Raw genomic sequence first — 22515 nt, forward strand, 5'->3', positions numbered from 1 at the left:
GGTTTCCTTAAAAGTCAGCCCCCACACAAAAACAGACACAGATCACTGGAACAGGATAGAAGGTCCAGAAATAAAGCCACACACTCATGGTCAGTTAATCCACGACAAAGGAGACAAGAACACACACTGGAGAAAAGAGTCTCTTCAGCAAGTCGTGCTGGGAAATCTGGACCACTGTCTGCAGAACACTGAGATTAGAACATTCTCTAACACTATGTACAAAAACAAACTCAAAATGGATTAAAGACCTAAAGGCAAGACCAGAGACTATAATAAACTCCTAGAGGAAAACATGGGCAGAACAGTCTTGGACATAAATCACAGCAATGTATTTTTCAAACCAGCTCCTGGAGTAATGGAAACAAAAGCAAAAATAAGCAAATGGGATCTAATTAAACTTCAAAGCTTTTGCACAGCTAAGGATGCCATCAACAAAACAGAAAGACAACCTACAGAATAGGAGAAAATATTTGCCAATGATGTAACAGACAAGCGACTAATTTCCCAAATATACAAACAGCTGAAACACCTTAAAAAAAAAAAAAGCAGCTCAATCCAAAAATGGGCAGAAGACCTAAACAAGCAATTCTCCAATGAAGACATACAAATGGGCAATAGGCACATGGGAAAATGCTCAGCATTGCTAATTGTCAGTGAAATGCAGGTCAAAACTACAATGAGGTATCACCTCACACCAGCCAGAATGGCCATCATTAAAAAGTCCACACACCATAAATGCTGGAGAGGCTGTGGAGAACAGGGAACCCTCGTCCTGGGGATGTAAATTGGTGCAGCCACTGTGGAGGACAGTATGGAGGTCCCCTTAAAAACTGAAAATAGACTTAACCATATGAACCAGCAATCCTACTCCTGGACACATACCCAGAGAAAAATAAAATTTAAGAAGACACCTGCACCCCAATGTTCACAGCAGCACTACTTAAAATAGCCAAGGCATGGAAACAGCCTAAATGTCCATCAACAGATGACTGGATAAAGGAGATACTGTACATATATTCAATGGAATACTACTCAGCCATAAAAAACAATGAAATGCCATTTGCATTGACATGGCTAGACCTGGAGATCGTCATTCTAAGAGAAGTCAGAGAGAAAGAAAAATACCTATGATATTTACATGTGGAATAAAAAAAAGGGGACACAAATGAATTTATCATTTATAACTTAGATGACTGATTTCTGGACTGTGTGTGAGCACACCTGACTGTCCTTTTGACTGGATTGCTGCCTTCTGTTCTTGTTTTGTGGTTGGCTTTATCCCTTTGATAACTATGTAAGTTTAAAAAGCTAAAGCTCTAAACTGTTCTTAGAAACAATGATCAGTACGTATATGTAAATTAAAAAAAAAGTGCCGTATATTGTATATATGTATTTACATGCAATATGTTGTACATGTGCAGTCAAATTGTAACAATTCTACCTGATAAAACTGAAAACGGAAAAATAGAAGAGCGGCCGGCCAGCCCTCTGCGCTTGTCCACCTTTTATTAACAGCTGTCTCTCGCTTTCACATTACAATCCCATGTTTCGTCAGTCTTTCAATTCTCATTTTGGTAAAATAAATAGAGATACATGAACCCTTAGGCCGAGCTCTCTCGAGCCTCTGTAACTTCATGATTGAGTTTTCGCATCAGGCTTGGGGGGGCCCTGGGCGGGGAGCCGCGGGACCAGGGGTGGGGCTTTGTCTCACGGCCCACGGCGCTCGCTCAGAACCTGGAGTCAGCCTGGGCGGTCAGCACTGCGTCTGTGGGTGGAGCTTGGCTTCCGGAAGGTTCCAGCCACCACCAGGAGCACTGGGTGCAGCTGATGGGCCTTGCGGGGGCACTAGCCTTCCGCAGCCCCCCTGGCCCCAAGCTGCTCGCTCGCCCAGAACTAAGTGCAGGCCGTCCTGGAGCCTTCTCCCGGGTCGCGGAAGGCGCTCCCCTCGCCTGGTCCGGCCGGACACAGACGCCTGGCCCCGCCACCCTCGGGCAGGGTCCACCCGCCCGGAGCCGCCCCCGCTGGGGCAGGACCGCCGCCCTGCATGAGGGGCCCTGAGCTTCGTCACGGCTGTGACTCACTTCCCACTGTTATTGGCGTCATGGGCAGAGTTAGCTAAGCTAGCTCACCCCTCTCTTTGAATAATCCTGATTCCCAAGGAAAATGGAAAAAACGCTTTTCAAAACATCATCATTGTGGTTGTGTCCTGTGTTCCAGGGGCGGCTGCCTGGCGCCCTGTCGTGGACACGCCTGGCACTCCCGTGTCCCCCGCCGTGTGAGCTGTGCCAGGGTGTGTGAGGACAGAGGGCAGGGTGGCACCGTCGCCCCCAGATACTCTGGGGCTCAGGCGGTCCCTCCACGTGTGCACATGTGACGCATGTGTGATGTGTGTGGGGCCCGGGCGGGAGCCTGGGAAGAGCAGCACTTTGGAGAGAAACAGGCCAGGGACCTGCCTCTCCCGTCCAAACCGAGCGCGCCGGGGTGGAGGCCCTGCCTGGGTGGGACGGTGACCTGGGCTCCGACGCTCGGCCGGGATGGGCACAGGTGGGGACCGGTGGGTGGCCGGCAGGCGGTTGGGCAGCCCCTTCCACTCGTGCCGCTTCCGTCCGTCCTCTGCTCAGTCCCCACGCCCGCCCCAGCCAGCCCACTGGTCAGTCCCCAGGAGTGCACGCCAGGGACCCGGGACACAGCCCGGGAGGCTGGCTTCCGTCTGGAGCTTTTGTGGACTCATGCTTGTATCACTTGGAAAATAAAACAAGTGTGCTTCCCCTTAAAAATCTCAGAAGAAAACAGGACAGGAAGGGGACTGCGCCGCACACTGATTGTGTCCTGGGGCCCAGGAGACTCAGCACAGCAGCGTCTGTCACACCGAACTCCAGCAGAGCCCCTTCCCCGGGCTCCTGGGCGTTGACAGCACAGACAGACAGACAGACAGACAGCGCGGGCCCTCCGTGGGCCCCCAGCAGCCGGGTCGAGACAGTGTTCAGGGAAGCACGGTGGGTCCACTATGTACACGGTGGTGGTGGCGGGCGGGGGGCAGGCCGCTATCTGACACGCTTCTCCACCGAGTACACAGAGATGTAGTAGTCGTTGCTCCCCACGGCCAGGTGAGGCTGTGGAGGAGAGAGCCGGTGAGCGCCGGGGAGGGCGCAGGCCGGGCCTCCTGACCCCCGGCCACCACTTTGGGCAGCGACGGCCATCTCCCCATCACGGGCACCTGCCCACAGCACCCGCATCTTTTCAGGATGGCCCCCCAGGGACAGTTCTGGGAACCTGCTGAGGTCTGGGCCACCCCTCCCCCGGTTTCTCCAGGGCCCAGGGAGTCACAAAGGGCAGGGCCCCTTCTCATCTGTCTGTCTATGCCAGGGAACTGGTGCTGCTCCCGGAATGAGTGCCGGGGGCGGGAGGCCTGGCTGCAGCATGCCCTGCCCCCCACTCCCCACCGCTCCCCCCGCAGCGGGACACAGACCCAGTGTGGGTGGAAGGCCAGGCAGCTGATGGCGCCGACCCGCTGGCCCATGAAGCCGTCGTAGTACTTGATGTGGTTGATGAGCTCCCCGCTGACGCTGTAGATGGCGGTGAACTGGTTCATGGAGCCGCTGCGGGCGAGGACGGGCTGGCTCAGCGCGGGGGAGCGGCTCCCCTCCTGGCACCCCTGCCAGAGGGCTCAGGCCGCAGGCTCTGTCCCCTCAGCTAGCCGGGGTGAGCGGCAAAGGGGCCCCACACGGGCTCCCCCACACGGGCTCCCCCACATGGGCTCCCCGACCCCGGGCTCCCCCACCCCGGGCTCCCCAATGGGCTTGCGTGCGGGCATAGGGCCCAGGGCTGACTCTGGGGCCCTTGGAGACACTTGGGGCAGGACGGGGGCTTCTGAGGGTCATCACCTACCAGGCGATCAGGTTTGCCTGGGGGTGGATGTCGAGGGCCGTCAGCCCCTTCACGATCTGCAGGACGTTCACAGACTCTGGCATCCGAGGGTCAAAGATGCGCATGTCTCCGTTGACGCTGCCAAGAGGGGTCACGGTGACGCCGGGCCACCCACACACGCCACTCAAGACCAAGGCTGCCTGGACCCTCAGCGCGTCCAGTGATGCCCCTGGGAAGTATGTGGGCCCACCCCAACGACCCCAACAGACGACAGGGACAGCCCCAGCCTCCTCCCCAAAGCCAGAAAGAGCCCAGCCGCAGGGCCGCAAAGCTGCGACACAGTGAGCAAGGCCGCGGGGGAGGCTCTGAGTTATCTGCTCATTTCCGGCCGGAGATTAGATTTTGTGCAGCCCGGGATGCGGCGACAGGAGGTGGCAGGACGGGAGGCCGGCTCGCCGCCCCCAGAGGCCACCTCCTCCCTGCCCCTGGCCTCTGGGGGCGTGGTTCCGAGGGCTGTGTTGTTTCCACATCACAAACAAGGGAAAGAGCATCTCTTTGAAGAGAGAGTGACTTTGTGACAGTAAATTACATTTGCTGTCCCTGTAACGGCAAATAAACATCCACTGCTCTCAGCACAGGATTGCTGGGCAGTGGAAGTGGATCCTCAGCGATCCCGGCACATGCCTCCTCCCTGCCCCCGCCCGACCGCAGGGCACCCATGGGCAGAGCTCCAACGGGAGAGCCTGCTGTCCCCTCCCTGTGCCGGCCCTGACCTTTCTGGCCAGGCCCGGGGCAGAAGCTAATTGCTACCCTGAAAGGCCATCATTTCCCAGCTGCTTAAATGCCAAGAACATATTTTAAATGAAGAGAAAACAATGTTTTTACAGGGAAATGTCTCATGAATATTCCTGCTCATTACCTGACACTCATGATGTGGCCCTCGGGGTGCTTCTGGAGGTAGGCCTTCACCACCCAGGCCGTGTGCTCCCGGTAGGTCATGACGCGGCTGGAGGGAGGAAGTCGGGTCAGTTTCAAAGGGCCGCCAGGCTCCGGGGGAGGCCGGGCAGGGGGCAGGTACAGCCCGGTTACCATTCACTGAGCGCCATCCTCCTGTCGTAGACACGGATGGAGCCGTCGCCGAGCCCGGCCACGATGAGGGAGCGGCGGGAGTCGCAGGACAGGCTCGTCACACAGCTGTCGGCACCCGTGGGGATGTCCTAGGGCCACAAAGAGACCCCGTGAGGCTGCCTTCACAGCCACCGTGGGTGCAGCCGTCACCACGGGGCGGAGCCGCCGCCTCCTCCAGCAGGGAAGCCGCCAGGGCCAGAGGAGCGGACGGGCGAGGGTCCGGGGGAGTCAGGCCCACCCCCACTGAGTGACAGCCCTGCAGCCACAGCCAGGAGGGCAGCCGGATTCCCAGGGCCACAGGCCCCACCGCCCGTTACCCTCCCCGCCGCCCCCCGCTTTCCTAGAAGGCAGGCGAAGCGCATCTCGGCAGGAGGAATCCTGGAGGGCTCCCGCTTAAAGTTCCTCGTTAGCTCGAGGACGGGCCTGGGGGAGTCCTGCTGCCCATCAATGTCAACTTCCCTCTCCTCCTGGCAGCTGTCAGTGCTGGAGAAGGGTGTGGGCGTGATGGAGGCCCCACGGGAAAGAGCAGGAGACAAAAGACAGGCCCCAAACGGGAAGGTGCTTCTCTGTCAGCGAGGCCCAGCGCAGACGGAAACCCAACGGAGTCTATTTAAAAGGTGGAGCCGGCCTGCCTCAGCCCTGCTTCCTCTGCGCCCAGCTCGGGGCCCCCACCTCCCGGAGCACTCTCAGGGTGGGGTGTGGGGACAGGACCCCAGGTAATGGCGCCAGTGTCAGGGTGTCCAGCTGCGTCCCAGGAAGGACTGGACGCAGCCGACTGTCATCACAGTCCACGAGCGCTAGGTGGAGGGGGCGTCACCTCCTCCAGGGCTGCAGCCCCCGTGCCCCCTGCAAGGAGCTGCGGTCTCTTCGTTCCGGGAGGCGGTCCCTGCCTGGGGCCCGCCACTCTCCCAGGACGTCTAAAGCAAAACCAACTCACTCCTCTCTTTTTATTAAAACCCAAAATAAAAGATGCTTTAAGAAGCACTAAATCAGATAATCATGCTAATTTAAAACAGACTCAGCCTGCTGCCTCCTGCCAGTCCCTAATCTGCACAGATAAAACAACACTTGACAGTGAGGCTGAGCGAGGCTGGGGTGCAGGTCCCAGGTCAGGCCCGACGGGCACAGGGGGACCAGGAGGAGGCCTGCACCTGCTCTCCCAGACCCTGCCTTCCCGCCCTCCAGAGACACTGAGGCTTCGTCACAAACTGCACCCCCGAGACCCTCATTCTCCGTCCTTGACTGGAGGGTGAGCGGCACTGGGGAGGGCGGGGGGTCTGCACACTAGTCCCAGGCCCCCCAGGAGGCCCAGCTCAGGCCGGCGTGGTTACCTGCACCTTCATCTCGCGGTCCGTGTCCCAGATCCGGACGATCCGCACGTCTCCTGAGCTCATGAGGAGGCCGGTCTCCTGCTCCCAGTCCACCACCATCCCGGCTCCTGGAGAGACAGACGGGTAGTGTCACCAAGGGAGCCTGTTCCCAGGAACCACTCAGCCAGCTGGGGCCGACCCAGAGGGTGGGTCCCAGCCCTACACACGATCCGGGGCCTTCCCCAGGTCCTGGCTGCACCCCAGCGTCTACCAAGGGGACAGCATGGCGCTAGGACCGCCTGTCCAAGAAGCCAGTGGCCACGGCCGGCAGGTCTGGGGACTCAGAACGGGTGTCAGTGACCAGGTGATGCTAGTCCTCAGGCCATGTCAGAGCCCCAGCCCCGCGTTCCCCGGGAATAAACGGCCCGCAGTGGCCCCTCTCGGTGGCAGGGGGCTGACTGCGGACGCCGGCTGTGAGTGAGCCAAGGGACCCCCGCCCGACGCCAGCCTGGACAGGGAGCGGGGGTGCCTGGCCCTCCGGGGGCAGTGCTGACACCTCCCAGGAATGAGGTTTAATTAATATTTAATTTTAAGTATTTCAGAGATACAGAACACACCAGAAATCCTTGTACCTAATGCCCTGATCTAACAGTTGCTAGTATCTCTGCAGTTTTGCTTTTTTTTTTTCTTTTTGAAAAGAAGTAAAATTACAGACACACTGAAAGCCTCACACCTGTGTGTCCTGTCCCCGGTCTGCAGGCCGAGGGCGCCGCTCCCCTGCAGGGGCGCGTGTCCAGAACCAAGACACACGCCTTCCATGTTTCAAAAAAAGTTGCCAATCTCAAGTGCAAGTGTATTTTCCAGCGACCTGCCTTTTCCCGGTAATGTTACACTTCGAGGTTTATCCGACTTGACAGACGAGGGTCTGGGTAACTCGTGTACCCTCTGGGTCACATGCCCTTGGGGAGTGAGCCTGTCACATCCACGACCCCCCGGCTTTGTAAACCACGCCACACTGAAGGTGTTTCCTTGCACCCTGCGCACGGGAGGCGGGGCCCTGGGAAGGGGACAGGCCCCACTCCCCAGGCAAGGCCATCTCGCCCCAGAGCGGGTGCCACACTGCACACTCAGCAGAAAGGGAGTCGAGAGTGAAGCCGTCACGCTGGATTCCCCTCCAAGCTCCGGCCTTTCTCCAACCCTGGACTCTCATATGCACGCGTCACCTCAGGCCCCCACTTGGACCTGAGCTCCTCAACGCTCCTTCCAGTGGCCCCCATGGCCTCCCAGCTGGCTCCCGCTCTGCTCTGGCCTCCAAACACCGCCTTGGGGGGGGTCCTTTTGCCAGGGAGCAGGTCCGGCACCTGGAACGCCCCTCTCCTGATGTCACACAGCCACCTCCTCGACCCCATGAGGCTGGGGATCTCCCTGCTCCCCACCCAGATGCATCACCTCGTGTGCACCCTGCTGCCGTGTCTGTTCCCCAGAATGTCAGCTCCCGAAGACAAACGGGTGAACCTTTGTTCCACCTCTTAGAACAGTTTCCCCACTGCAATGCCCCAACCCCGGGCAGGAGGCCACACCCCAATGTGCCAGAATGGCATCTGCTGGGGACAAGGCTATAGGCGAGGCCCTTGGCCCCATCCTCATATCAGGACCCGCAGGTGCAGGGGGGCATGTGACCCCCACCTGTCCAGGAGACCCAGTCACACGGCGATCGATCAGCCCAAAAGCAGAGCCTGAATCTCCACCTCCGGCCTCCCTCATGACATGCCCGCTGTGTGTTCACGTAAGTGAATCGCAGACGACGCGCCCGCCCAGGACCCCGGGCTTGGGGCGGCACCAGGTCCCTGCAGGGCTACAGATCCCGATCTGTGGACCGCCGCTGGGGTGGTCTTCCTGCCTGAGTGGGACACAGCTCCAGGCCTCCTCACGGGACCTTTCCCGACCACACCTGTGTCTTGACTTCCAGACACAGCAGAGCAGAGACGACCTGATTCATCCCGAGTTGGTAAAAGATGATGAAGAAGGTGACGCTTTCTTCCTTGACGTGTTGAGCACAAGGGATGAGACTGACGGCTGTGATGTAAGGACAACTCACGAGACGGGGACACTGTGGCCCTGAATCGGAGTGAAGCTCTCCCATCGTTTCGCTCCTGGGGGGCACGGCCCTGCAGAGTTTCCCGCCGTCTCCGTCCCTGGAGAGCCAACAGCCGGGGGGGGGGGGCATGCCCTCCATGGCCTCTTGGGCCTTTCCTGTTTTCCAGGAGCTTCAAGTGTGAGTCCATACGCTGCGCCTGCAGGACACGGGAGCGTCTCTGTCCTCCTGGTGCGTCTGACAGAGCCTGACTGGCACCGCACGGCTGCGGCCCCTCCCTACAGAGCTGCAACCCGAGAGCGTGAGGTCACACTCCACCTAGTGACCTCCACTGGACTGCCCGGGCGGGGCTGCGCAGCCCCTGGGGGCAGAGATTCCTCCCCTCCGCCAACCTCACCCTGCCTACAGCCCCTGGTCACGTGTTCTGGTCCTGAAACTAGCCCAAGAGGGAATTTCTTCACTAAAGTGCAGATGCACGGAGCAGCGGTGGTTGGACAGGAAGCTGGAACGAGTCAGGCTGGACAGCGCCGTGGGCCCAGCAGACAGCGACGTGAGAGACACGCCGTTTCAGAGGCTCGGGTCCCTGTGGTGTCTGCGATCAGCCTCCATGCTCAGTGGCCAGTCCAGACGAACCTGAGGACCCCGTCTTCTGGAACAGACCTCAGAGACCCCAACGTGGACTTGACCTCTGAGGACTGGTCATTCAGAACTGACCTCTGAGGACCTGCCAGGTGAACCTGATCCCTAAGGACTGGTCATCTGCAATTGCCCCCTAGGGATCTGTCATCCTGAAAGAGGCCCTCGGGGGCTATGGTTCTGGAACGCCAAGGAGGAGGACCAGGGCCTGCCCACCAGGTACACGTGAGAACCTCAGACCTGTGGGATGGCAACTCCTGTCCCCTCCCCAGGAACACAGACGCAGAGCCCCCCACGGGGCCAGGCCTCCTTCTGGTGCCCTGTGAACACCTGCTGGTCCTGGCCTGGGCCCGAGAGAGCGGCCACTGGGCCTCATCCATCTGCCTCCTGCACTGAGAGGCCTTCCTGTCCACCGGGTCCTGCTAACTAGACTCTGGATGTGCCTGTGACCCTGGAGGAGGAGGGCGGCGCGCGGAGGGTGTGGGCACCTGTGACCCTTGCCCCGCCGTCCACATCAGCCCTCTTCGCGGCCTCGCCCAGCCTGCTGCCCAGCTGCTCCCAGACCAGAGGCCCGGGGTTTACGTCCAGGTCACATGCACCAGTGCCGGGCGACCTGCTCACCCCTCTCCGGGGCTGCCGCTGCCCTGTCCTGACTCCCCTGGTCCCAGCCCCATGAGAAGGGCGTCCTCTGGCCCTTCTTTAGGGCTTCAGGGAACGGGACGCTGTCGTGTCTCTAAGACTGTGAGGAGCCCTCCCGAGAGCTGCCCTCCGGTCGCCGCTGTCGCCGCCGCCGCCGCCAGGTAAGCAGAGTGGGGAGGCAGGGGCCCTTGGGTTTCCTCTCTTCTAAGGCCTTTGCTGCATGTTGAGCTTTTTACCTGAAGAATCCTTTGTGAAATATAAAGTGTGAGTCCACACGTCTGTAGGAACTTCTCATTCTCAGCCTCCGCCGCACCTCCCCCCATTTCTGCCGGCAGCAGGGGCCCTGGGGCCACGTCCGCCTTCCTGCAGGGGACGTGATCACTGCAAAGAGCGACTCCCCACGACCCGGACAGGAAGTTCACCAAGACGCGGCTCACGCTCTACCTCGGACCCTGCACGTTACAGCTCAGGCGTTCACTCTGCTGCCTGGATTCGTAAGACCCCATCTCTTTACAATTTACCCCAACAGCAAGGCCGAGACAGAAAGGGGCACCTCGCAGCGCGGGTCTTCTCAGTTTGCTAACCCAGCTCTGCCGCACGCATCCACGGGCAACCATCAAACTTACACGTGGATTTTCAGATGGAAACAGATGCTGCCAGAGACTTGGCATTAAGTTCTGAAAAAGATTCTTTTCTGAAAAATGTGGCGGGAACACAAATCTCAGACTGAATGACTTCTCTGTGCCAACGGGACCGAGCCGTGCCCTTCAGGTGAGCCTGCGGAGCCGGGCCTCCCGCCCGGCGGGAACTGAGCCGCTGGGGGAGGCGGCCCCGCTGCAGCAGGCGTGGGTCTGGGCTGTTTTCTGTTCCTGGCTGTCACGAGGGTGGCCTGGAGCAGGATGAGAACTGGGCTGTCCTTGAGGGCAGGATGAGCCCAAGGGTGAGGCCACCAAGGAAGATGGGAGAGACGCGGCTCGGCGCTGGCAGGGCTGGAGCCGCGCCTTCGGGACGAGGACCGGTCCTGCCCCAGGCTTTCACTGAGGTTCCTCCCCAGAGCCTCACGCAGGCGCCTGGCCGGTCCCATGAGGTCCCTGGCCCCACGAGGTCCGAGTGCTCAGCTTCTGTACTAACGAGACTGCGCGGAGGGAGCAAGTAAGAAAACCAGTCCTAACCTCGGCAGGCGGAACAGCTTGGCGGGCGAGTGACAGGCGCCAGCTCCCACCCTGGGCGCTCACAGGCAAGACACAAGGCACTCACCTCCCTGCTTACTGCGGTCAAGATAGATCAAGACCTTTCGTGCCAGACCTGCGAGGAAACAGGGATTATGGGTTTGATGCGAGGGCAAGCCGGCCAGCCGGAGCCAAATCAGCCCCAGACACACGGCAGCGGCTTAGAGGAAGCCAGTGGAGGTGCTGACAGCCGCTCGGGGGCAGCCTCAGCCGGAGGAAACGGGCCAGCCTGTCCATCTCAGCGAAGATGGACCTACAGAAGTGAAAACCCAACTGTCAGGGTTTCTGGCTAAAAAGGGAGTCTCTCCCTGGCTGGGAGCCTGGGAGGTGCCGTGACTCGGCTGAAACGAGCTGGCGGCACTTCGAGTGAATGGAGGTTAGTGCCAGGCGCGCACACGGTTAGCGCAGCCAAGCCGGCAGGGGCTGACCCGGCCGCGCCGGAGCAGGAGCAGCGCGGCGGCCACAGGAGGGGAGATGGCGCCTCCGTCCGGGGTCTCAGCACCAGGACAGCTCTTCATCCCCAGGGGGCCTGGCGGCCAGCGAGGAGGCCTGGGAGGGGCTGTCCAGGCATCTGGGTGCGGTGGCCAGAGGACGGGACGTCCCACAGGACAGGGCGCACGCAGCTCCAGGGCGTGGCCGGGGCCCCGGGCTGCGGGGAGCCTGAGGGGGCAGCGTCCCCAGGCTAACTGCAGTGTGTGCATGAGTCTGTGTGCTCACGTGTGCACATCCATGCATGTGCGCATGTGCCCACACGGAGCCAGAGGCACGCTAGGATGACGCCGACACGCTGCACATTTCACACAACTTCTGGAAAGCAGGGGTGGGGCGCCTGTGGGAATAGCCTTCTCTTTGGCCACAAACCACGGAATCAAATCTTTGCAAACAAATCTTTGCCAAGACAGCGACCTGGCGAGTGGATTCAGAGCACAGGGGAGACCCTGCAGGCAGAGCTAACCACCGAGGGCATGCGAGGTCCTCTGGGTCTCCTGACCCACTGCCCTCCCCACCACACGCCCTGCACATCAGTGTGCACAGAGGACGAGACCCCCCCGCCCCATGCCCTCTGTGGCTGAAGGACTCGGTGGGCCAGGCCTCTGGGGCTCATGGCCGTGCAGGACCCCCGCCATGGGCGCGTGGAGAAGCTGTTGACAGCGGCCCCTCTTCCACACACACCGTTCACAGAGGCCCGGTGAGGCCCTTGCTGTGGAGAACAGAGCACCCCGTGCCCCGAGAGGTCACCTGGAACAGGGAGTGGGGGCTGCGGCCTCTGCCTGAGACGGTCCTGGGGGATGCAGCTGGCACTCTGAAGGGTCTCGCGCTGCGGACGTACCCCAGGTGCCTAAAAGCAACGTCTGTGGAAGTTGTTGGGTCTCCCCCCAGGGCTGCAGCCACGGCTCCAGTCAGAGGCCAGACTGCCTCCCGGGATGGGCAAAGAGAAGGCAGCCCGGTGCTGGCGGGCGGAAGGCTACCAGAAGTCGCCACAGGGGCCGGGATCCTACCAGACCCGCCCCTTGGTTACCGAGCTCAAGCTCCTCAAAAGTAAATTAAAACAAGGGGGCCTCTCGGGCCCTGACAGGGCTGTGGGCCCCTCACCGCAGAGGGGGGCTGCGGGGGCTGGAGGGTGTGGGGCTGAGAGCTGCCCAGCCAGGCTGCTGGGCTGCGGGTTCTCAGGCGCCCCTCCTGGCCCTGCAGACACAAGCCCTTCCTGTCTCGACCTCCCAGGCTCTGGGTCCTTTCCACCCCTTCCCTGCCCCCAAAAGAACAAGGAAATAACACTTTCCTTTTTGCTACGCCCACTGCTGCCTGATTGGAAGGCAGGGGGTGGACCAAATGAACCTGCCCAAAGCCCTCTCCCCCCACTTGCTGATGAAGACCTGGAGGTGAGACCCCCACCAGCTTCCTGGCCCCTCACCAACCATGCCTCTCCTGGGGAGATTTCTGAAAACCTGGGAAAGGCAGAGGGTCCAGCAGGAGCTGGTAGGAAACACTGGTGGAACCCACTCTCACGTTAGGGATGCAGTGCACACCTGGGCTGGGGTGGCTCTCCACGCACAGGTGACGTCCGCTCACGAGCTGGAGACAAGTGTTGGGGCACCCCGAGACAGTGCGAGGGTCAGTTCACTCACCTCAGCCTCCTTCCCTCCCAGCTAGGCAACCCCCGGCACGCCATCCCCCGACGGGCGCCCCCACACGCGCACTGGGGGAAAGGCAAGTGGCTTTGTGGGCAAGAAACCACACACACCTCTCCTGGGGTGGCAGGTGGGCAGCTGCGGAGGAAGAAGCCAGACCACAGCAGGTCTCCCGAGCCATCCCGTCCTCCGGCCCAGCCAGGAGCCCTGACCTGCTCTGCAACAGCCTGGCCCTGCCCTCCTGCACTGAGGTCTGCGTCGAGGGGCTGGTGGAATGGCTGGAGCCTGGGGCATGCCACCTGCTGGGAAGGCTGCAGGAAACTAAGGACTGAAAACTATGATTTGACTCGGCCAGAGGGTCCCGCAGTGACACCTGTGAGCGTGAACACCCGGGAACCCGGTGAGGCCATCAGACACCTGCTCGGTCTGGAGCCCGGCCCCCTGCAGACCCGCCAGCTCCAGGCTGGGGTTGGGCTGAGCGAGTGGGAGGTGGGGCTGCTGGGCAGGGGACAGGCTTTGGCTTGAAGATGGGAAAAAGCAGGAGAGAGACGAGGGACCCTGCAATGGCACTGTCACCACGTTGGCACAGGACCGGCCCAGAGATCTGGCAACAAGAAATGGCTGTTTTGTCTGAAGGAAATGTAAAAACATGGCTGACTCGAAAAATTAACAAATAAAGAAGTGTCTGCTCTGCAGCAGCCATGCCCGAGAGTCAGCATCTCCCCAGGACAGGTGCTTGGGTGGAGGCAGAGAAGTGGCCCCGTGGCATCTGCTGCGAAGAGCCCGGCCACGCGGGGCCAGGCAGAACCCCAGCCGCAGGGCCAATCAGTGCCACGCGGGGCCACGCAGAACCCCAGACGCAGGGCCAGTCAGTGCCACGCGGGGCCACACAGAACCCCAGCCACAGGGCCACGCAGAACCCCAGCCGCGGGGCCACTCGGGGGCCACCCGGGGCCACATAGAACCCCAGTCGCAGGGCCACGCGGGGCTACATGGGGACACACAGAACCCTAGCTGCAGGGCCGACCATGAGCTGCTCCTGCTTCCACTTTGTGAGGGCCCTGCATCCACACTGGACCCAGGGTACACAGCCTGGCAGCTGCGTAAGTAAACGCCGTGCAAGGGCTGAGCGCAAGGCTGAGCGCGCGGGGACAGCGGGGGACGGTGCTCTCACCGTGGCCGAGGGGCGGCCATGCCCACCAAGGGGCTGCGCACACGTCCTCCCTCAGGGACCAGGCACACGGGAGCCCCGTGCACTCAGCACCAAGCAGGTTAATGGGCGCAGAGAACACAGAACACAGCCAGGCCCCGTGGCAGAAGCCGGGGATACGGGTGGTGGGCTGGTCAGAGCGCGGCGGGACCTCCGCCTGCCAGGGGCCGTCCCCCGAGCAGGAAGCTGGTGGGTGGTGACCCGAGGAGTCTGGGTGGACAGGGCGCCTGCGGGACCCCCAGGTCGGAGAGCACCCACCTCGGGTAGTGGGCAGCATGTCGGAGAGCCCCTGCCAGGCCGTCACCATTTCCGGATTCTTTTCCAAATCGGCGAAGTTCTTCCAGACCCTGATGGCGCCGTCATCTTGGGATGAGAAGAGGAGGTTAAAACGCAAGCCTGTGCTCTGGGGTGTGGGCCGGGACCTTGTGGGGAGCCGCAGGGCAGAGCGAGGGCCTCAGGGCTGGGCCTCCACCCACCGAGCCAGTCTCCCCCCGGGGGACGGTACAGGGCCTCTCTCTCCGGCCTCCTGTCTGTGCCCCTCACGACTCAGGAAATGGTGGACGACTGAGTCCCGACCTCCACCCGGCTGCCCGTCGTCCCCACCCCTGCGAAGCGAAGCTCCAGTTGAGAACTCAAGCCTGGCCCTGCCTCTCCCCGGGATCCCACACCTGAAGGGCCCTCGGCTCCCCGTGCTGTCCCTGAGCCAGGACCCGCTCTCTCTGCCTCCGCGGGCTCACAGAGAGGCTAAGTGTGACCCGCGCTCAGACCCTCACTGGCCACGCTGCCTGCCCGCACCCCCACCGCCTGAGCCCGCAGCAGCGGGGGGCTGCCAGCAGGACCTCTCCCCACAGGTGTGCCCTACGCGGGGGGCCCAGGTGCACTTCAAAGAAGAGAAAGGAAGGCTGTCAGTGCAGACAGCTCGACTATCTCCACGGCTCCGAGGCCCAGGCCCGGCCGGGTCCGACAGGCCAGGCCAGGATGGGGTCACAGGGCAGTGAGCCTAGACGCCCGGCTCCCTGGCTCCCCTTGGCCATGTGATGGGCTGCGAGCCCTGGCACGAGTCCCGCTGGGCCTGCCCTGCTCGCCCTCAGTATCCCGAGACCCACTTGCCAGCCTCCGTGGGTGTCCTGGAGGCTAGAAGGACAGAGACCAAGGGTGCCTCTCCTGGGCAGGGGAGCGCCAGGTGAGGATACGGTCCTCGAGACACTGCCCAACACTCTGCTTCCCCTGTCACCTGTGGGTGAAGCCCTTCCCCTCTTAACTCTTCAGTGACAGTGGTGGGGGCCTTCACCTGGAAGCAGTCAGTCCCCTCTGCCAGAAGAAATGGTTGGGGTCGCAGGACCCTCCGTGTGAGCTCGCGCTGGGGTCTCGAATCTGCTCTCCTTCACCTCCGCATCGGGGTTTGGGTCCCCACCAGGCAAACCCCACTCACCCGTGGCCGTGAGCAGGAGAGAGCAGTCCTGGCCATTCAGATACTCCATGGCGGTGACCCGCGTGTACCGAGGGTTCCCGTTGTGGAAATAATCCAGCTTCTCCCCTTTCTCCCAGTCCCAAAAGCTTCAGGGAGTAAGAGAGGAAAAAGGCGGGTGATCAGGGAGATGCAAACAAAACCTGCAAGAAGAGACCACCGCCCCCACCAGGTCGGCCACCATCGAGAACACAGGGAGGCACGAGCACTGCCCAGAAGCCGAGCGGCACTGGCGGCAACGCAACGTGGCATGGCCGCGGTGGGAAGCAGGGGCGGGGCCCCCAGACGGCAGGGCACAGAGGCTCCACGTGCTCCCGGGCCCCGCGGGCGCGCCTGCAGGTGCGCATGCCCAGGTCGCAACGGCGCCATTCGCAGCAGTCACAAGGCGGAGGCGACCCAGCGCCTGGCGTCCGATGAAGGACCAAACAAACTGTGGTCCGTCCACACAGAACCTGTCCCGTCCCAGGAGGGAAGGATGTTCTGACACCCGCTACCACAGGGTGAACCTTGAGGACACTGCTCAGTGGAACAAGCCAGACACAGAAGGACGAATCCCGTGTGACTCCACCTCCGTGAGGCGCATGGACAGACAAGCACACAGAGAGCGAGAGGAGGACGACAGGGACGGGGTGGGGGGTGGCTGCCGGGGCCGGGCAGGGGGAAAGATGAGGGACGACGGCGGCGACGGCTGCAGAGCAAGCCGAGCGTGCTTAACGCCCACACGCTCGAGAACAGCGAAGACGGTAAGTTCCTCTAAACGTAAGTTTACCGCCAGGAAAGCAGAGGAATCGGCCACAGGGGGGACCCTGCGCTTCACAGGCCGTGATGGGAGCTGCCCTGTGGTCCTCCCCACCAAGCGAGCACTTTCTCCACGGCGTCAGGGCCGCCCTCGCTGTGGCTGAACGTGGTCTCGTTGCTAAGGCTCCATCGCACACTTGCTGTACCCACCCATGAGCGCACCCTCTACAGGCCCCCACTGTGAGTCCTGATGCCCCCGTGCACCAGGCACAGCTTGTCTAAGTGCCAGAAGCACACGTCACGGCCCGCGTGTCACGGTGATCAGAACCCTGGAGCGCGGGTAAGGGGGCCAAGTGCAGGCCCGGGGCAGGGGAGGTGGCGTGGGCAACGCCAGCAGGAAGGATGTTTCTCCGCGATTTCTCGAGCCCCTTCTCCCAAAACAGCCCAAAGGCGAGGGATTAGCAGCTTCCAGGCCAGGAGGGCGTGGGGGGGGGCACCTGCTTGTCAGCCCACAGGCACCCGCATACCAGATGCTGTCTTTGTCGGCCACGGCCACGCACGGCGTGAAGGGGTGAAACTTGACCACGGAGGGGACGCCAGGGTTCCTGTTCAGGAATATCTGGTCGTCCAGTCTGGTGATACCTGCCGAGGGAAAACAGGACGGTGGGTCTCAGCTCGCAGTGAATGCTGAAGACATGTATTACCAAGGCCGCCACCAACCCTCATGTCCAGGGACCTGGAGGGGTGCAGAGGGGAGCAGGGGCCACTGCACCAGTCGCACTCAGACCAGTGCCATCTGGTTAGGGTTTATGAAGAGTGCACCGAAGGCCTTGAGCAAAGCTCAGTGAGGCTGCGTCTGGTAACTCAGACCCAAGGTGGAAGCCTCGGTCTGGCCAGCACTGCCTGAGTCCAGCCACTGCCTGGGGGGCTCCAGTCCGGAAAGACAGTGACCTTGAAACGATGCGACTGAAGGACAGACGGTCAGGAATCTCAGAGAGGAGGACAGGGAATTTTTCACCAGCCCCGAAACAGGGCCTCGGAAACAGGCCCTCGCGGCTCTGAAGGGGGTTCAGAGGAACATAAAGAGGCTAAAAACGGTCCGAGCATCAGATGGACTCAGACAACGTCTGGAGGACCACATGGCTCATCAGAGCAGCCAGGGCCGGGCCCCTCGGCCCTGCCCTGTTGCGGAGGGCGGGCGGCCCATGACCCTCAGGCCCCGGCGTCACCCCTTCCTTGGCCGCTGGACGCAGGTCTCAGGTGGTGCACAGGAGAGTGGCCGTGACAGCCACGCCGCGTGATCCTGGCACCGGCCGGGTGAGCTGCTGTCGCCCACGGTTTCAGTCCTTGGCTGCCTCCTTTTGCTAAACCAGCCGACGCTGAAACCACCTGCTTATTAGGACGGGCCCCAGAGGGCTTAACCGCTGCCCAGAGCTGCCTTCTCCCTCAGCCACGGGTTCCCCTGGAGGGAGCCAGCATGGGGCCGATTCGACCGTGAGAGGAGTGGGCACTGTGGGCGCTCTGCACACACGCACAGGCTGGTGCTTGGCGGCGGGCTCACGGGTGTCATGGGGAGTCACTGAGAGAGGAGGGGCGTTAGCGCTGCCGAGGCCCTGCTGACTTGCCCGCAGGCTTCAGCGTTCACAAGCCCCAGCTCGCAGCTGGCCGCAGACAAAACCACAACCCCGGGAGGCCAGGCTCCGAGGCGGGTCTCTGCCGTCTGCACGCCCCCTGCCAGCACTGCTTGTGACTCAGTGGCTTCTCTTAGTGTGTTTTTGACAAGCACGTCTGTTCTTTCCACAAAGACTAAAAAGGAGAACCCCTGCCCCGGTTTATGAATACACTCCATTTCTTATGTTCTGGTCTGGAAAGCCTGGTTCTGCCTTCACTCCCAGCTCAGCGCTGACCAGAGCCTGGCCTTCACTGGCAGGTCCATTTGCCTCCAGACGCCAGACCGCGTGTGGCTGCCTCGGCGACAGGGAAACCCACGTGTCCTGCTGTCCCCGCCTGGAGGCCCGGGGTCCTGAGGCACCGCCACCCTCCAGAAAGCAGCCGCTGACGCTGTAGGTCAGGGGGCGCCTGTCAAGCTGGGCGGCTCACTTGCTCCCCCGGGGAAGCTGCGGACACTGAAGCCTGTTCCTGAGCGGTGGCAGCGCCTCCGCAGAGGCCCAGAGGGTCGTGAACAACCAAGATTAGCTTCAGCAGGAGTGACCCCGCGTTAACGGAACGTGACCCGAGGCGTTTCCCAGGGAGAGCTCCCAACCAAGTGCTGCCCAAACCTCGCTGCTTCTGGGAGGACAGGGCCCGGCAGGGCTGGTGCCCCGCCAGAGCCAGCCCAGCGCCGAAGGCTCAGGGGAGCTGAGCCTGCCCTGCTCCCCACACACGAGGCTGCGGGGCTGGGTCGGCTCCCAGGCCAGCTGCCCGTGCTCTGTCCCTGTCCTGACCACTGGGTGGAGGCCCTCGCTCCCCCTCCCTCCCTGCTTCAGGTCCTGGTGGGGGCCTGCAGCTAAGATGAGGGGGCTCCCCGGGGACCCATGCGTCCACACTGCTCACCACCACTAAACCCCGGGGGGACGGGGAGCTGGGGGCACACGGCAGGGAGCACTTTGGACACCTCTTGGCAAATTCAGTAAAAGGCTTGGTGCAAACGTGCTGAAATACAGCTGAGTGAGGACCACCAGGGCAGGGTGATTGTCTCCCATCCCCAGGGCGAGGGCGCAGGCCTGGACTGCCAGGGCCCACGGAGGGAGGGCTCGTTCCTTCGCCCCGGAATTGACAAGGGGCAGAAGGGACGCTGGTCCCAAGCCTGTCAGTCAGACGGGAGCTTCCCTGGCAACAATCCCGGAGAGCTGGAGTCTCCCCAGGCAAGGCCACAGAGCCTTCCCGGACCAGCCCCCCAACCCCGCACCCCTGCCCCTGGAGCAGCTCCCCCTCCGCTGCCCGAGGGCCGCTCACCCTTCTGGATGAGCTGCCGCGCCTGCTTCCTGACGCGGCTGTTCCGCAGGAACCGCCACTCCCGTTCCTTGCGGGTCTGGCTCTCCAGGTCGTGCTCTTCTGGGATCTTCAAAACAAAGCACAATTAAAAGTGGTTATTCTCAGGTGAGAAGGTTCCTCACCCCGACATGTTGAAGACTCCGGGTCCCCAGTTGGGTCAGGATGCCCAGGGCCCCAGGGCAGGTGCAGAGCAGCACACGGCAACGGGGGGCAGTCACGGTGCCCCTGAAGCGGCTGTGTTCACGGCCCCCAGCTCTTCCCTCTGCCCCCTGCTGGCCGCTGGGCCTGGGACCCAGGGGAGGGCTGGCTGGCAATGTGACGGGGTGGGGGGTGCTGATTTAGGAAACTCCTGCCCCGAGGGCCCAACCGCGGAAGCGGAGCCAGCACCACTCCAACAGGGCGGCGGGGGCGGGGGTGCTGTTCCAAATCAGACGGACCTCGCGGGAGGTTAGGGATACGCGCCGCGTGTCTTCCGCAGGAGGGGCACAAAGGGCCTTGCTGCGCCGGACACGACATCTGCGCCTTCATACCCTAACTGCGAAATCAGAACCCTGGGGTGTGCTGAGACGTCTCTGCTGCTCTGCCTGACGCCAAAAGGAGCGAGGCAGCGAGTCAGAAGACGAGCAAGCTCACGAGGAGCGACAGCGGAGCAGGGCGGGGGCAGGCGGCCCGGAGGCCGGGGGCAGGCGGCCCGGAGGCCGGAGCAGGGCGGCCCGGAGGCCGGGGGCAGGGCGGCCCGGAGGCCGGAGCAGGGCGGCCCGGAGGCCGGGGGCAGGCGGCCCGGAGGCCGGGGGCAGGCGGCCCGGAGGCCGGAGCAGGGCGGCCCGGAGGCCGGGGGCAGGCGGCCCGGAGGCCGGGGGCAGGCGGCCCGGAGGCCGGAGCAGGGCGGCCCGGAGGCCGGGGGCAGGCGGCCCGGAGGCCGGAGCAGGGCTGCCCGGAGGCCGGGGGCAGGCGGCCCGGAGGCCGGGGGCAGGCGGCCCCGAGCGCGCGGAGGCCTCTGCCTCCCAGCATTTCACCGCTGTGCTCTTAAAAATCACAAGACCACACCCAACAAACCAGCGAGGACGCCCCGACGTGGAGCTGAGGAGACACAGCAGCCTGAGCTGCCAGCGCCCTCAGCGGCGGCGAAGTAGCCCCGGGAAGGCACCCGGGGCAGGCTGCCTCCTAACACTTGTTCCACTGCGTGACAACTGGAGTTCGTCAGAAAAGAAGTGACAAGCGACCAGTGACGCGGAGCAGCAGTAAGAAACCCCAGGTGAGGAGACTCGAGGCTGGTGCAGGAGCGCGGACCACACCTGAACAAAGCCCCTGTTTCTGTGGGAGCAAGTCAGGGGAAGGGTCTGGAAGGCGGTCCCAGTGGGAAGAGGGAGTGATGGAGGAGGCCGGTGGCGTGGGGGCTGCGGCTTGCAGCCCAAAGGAGGCAGCAGGCGGGCGCACGTGCCGGGGTCCCAGGCAGACTGAGCCCGTGCACAGCGGGCTCACCCCTGCCCCGTGCGGGGTCCCGGTGGCAGAGCCTGGTGCTCCCAGGAGCCCAGGGAGGGACTCGCAGAGTCGAGCTGAGCTGAACTGAACCGCAGCCCATCGTCCCGGGGACAGTCGCCAGCACCACGAGGACAAGCAGGTGGAGAGCGGCCGCCGACGGGGGAGAGAGACCAGGAGAGGACACAGAAGAGGCTGGGGAAAGCCGCAGGCAGCGGCCGCCAGGATGGGCAAGGGCCGGTCAGGAAGGAGGGCAGACGGCTTCCCACCTGGCGCCGCGCCACTGCCCGCTCCGAGGCCGCCTCCTGGCCTGCGGGCGGAATAGAAGCTTCCGAGTAAACAAAGCCCAGACCCAGATGCGCCTGCTGCCCCCAGGCAGAGCTGGAGGGACCGGGTGCCGGGTCATGGCTGACAGGGCCTGTCTCTGGGGCAGCTGGGGCTCGGGGGCAGAGGAAGGCCAGGGGGTCCCCAGAAGCAGCCACCTGGGCACTTCCCTGTGAAGCAGGTCCCTGGACGGTGAGACTGCGGGTCACAGGGCTGGGCCTTGACCCTCAACACCCCCCCCAGTTAAGGAGGTCCCAGTGCACAGGGGAAACTCAGAACGCACATGACGCTCAAGAGTGGGGCGAGCCCGACTGCCCCCACTTCCCGGAAAGGCTGGCCAGCTTGATGCTGGACTCCCAGCCGCCAAGCCCCCTGGGTTCCCGGGGTTCAGGGGACGGGTGCTCCCGCACCTGCCTCTCACCGCGGCACGTTCACCATCTCTCCCATCGTTGCAGCAGATGACCCCCCCCCCAAACAACGAGGTTGTCTCCGCGCAGGGAGGCTGTTCCACGGGCTGACCTGGCCCAACTGCACCACCTCTGGGGGGTGACCGCGCTGAAGGCCACTGGCCCATGAGGAAAGCGCTCTGAAGTGCAAACGAGGGACCCTGCAGGTGCTGCCACCCATACACAGGCGTTGTCATCACCGACCCCACCTCCCCAAAGTATCAGGGTGACTGACACGCGGCCACACGCTGTCAACTTCAGCCTTGGGGGCACAGTTCTGAGCGTGCCACAGTCATGCGGCCACCACCACAATCCACGTATGGAACAGGCACTCCCTCCCCCAAACTGCTACGTGCCCTCTGAGGCCAGGCCCTCCCCCAGCCCCAGCCCGGCAACCCCCCCAACCATTTTCTGTCCCTGCAGCTTGGTCCTGCCTTTTCCGGATGTTGCAGAACTGGACCGAACAGCTTGAGTCTGGCTTCTTCCCCTGAGCATAACGTGCTCGAAATTCATCCGTGGTGTGTACGCGTCAGTTTATTTCAAACACTGTTTTCTGGTGGCCAGTGTTCCGTCACGTGGCCCTAGCACAGTTCACTCACCGAGGGAAGTGTATCTGGGGTGCTCCCGGTGCCTGGAGACTAAGAACAGAGCCACTGTGAACCTCCACACCCAAGCCTTCCTCTCTCCTGGGAGAACACCCGGCAGCAGGGCCGCTGCGCTCCGCGTAAGCGTGTGTTTAATTTTGCAAGAAACAGCCGAGCGTTTCCAGGGCGCCTGCAACATCCTGCCTTTGCACCAGCACGGCGTGCACCCTCGGGAAGCA

At 62.5% G+C, this 22515-nt stretch overlaps 1 protein-coding gene and 1 long non-coding RNA gene across 7 annotated transcripts in view; both read right to left on the reverse strand.

The window, feature by feature from the left end:
- Window positions 1–1354: 1354 nt before the first annotated feature.
- Window positions 1355–22515, reverse strand: part of RPTOR (regulatory associated protein of MTOR complex 1) — a 235351-nt gene continuing 214190 nt past the window's right edge. For all 6 annotated transcript variants that reach the window (XM_031469283.2, XM_064495402.1, XM_064495406.1 and 3 more), the window contains 10 exons: window positions 19405–19510; window positions 16977–17091; window positions 15676–15800; window positions 14502–14606; window positions 6327–6433; window positions 4957–5084; window positions 4787–4873; window positions 3889–4005; window positions 3470–3599; window positions 1355–3113 (listed from right to left, as the gene is read on the reverse strand). In XM_031469283.2, coding sequence (XP_031325143.2) covers window positions 3045–3113; window positions 3470–3599; window positions 3889–4005; window positions 4787–4873; window positions 4957–5084; window positions 6327–6433; window positions 14502–14606; window positions 15676–15800; window positions 16977–17091; window positions 19405–19510 — 1089 coding nt within the window. In that variant the 3' untranslated portion in view covers window positions 1355–3044. The remainder of the gene's footprint in view (window positions 3114–3469; window positions 3600–3888; window positions 4006–4786; window positions 4874–4956; window positions 5085–6326; window positions 6434–14501; window positions 14607–15675; window positions 15801–16976; window positions 17092–19404; window positions 19511–22515) is intronic.
- On the reverse strand, window positions 6445–14495 carry LOC135323234 (uncharacterized). The gene is made up of 3 exons (XR_010384523.1): window positions 13147–14495; window positions 12932–12977; window positions 6445–12243 (listed from the first exon to the last, which is right to left on the reverse strand). It is a non-coding gene; the product is annotated as an uncharacterized LOC135323234 (long non-coding RNA).

Source organism: Camelus dromedarius, chromosome 16, assembly GCF_036321535.1.
Source record: "Camelus dromedarius isolate mCamDro1 chromosome 16, mCamDro1.pat, whole genome shotgun sequence".
In the NCBI taxonomy this organism is placed as follows: Eukaryota; Metazoa; Chordata; class Mammalia; order Artiodactyla; family Camelidae; genus Camelus; species Camelus dromedarius.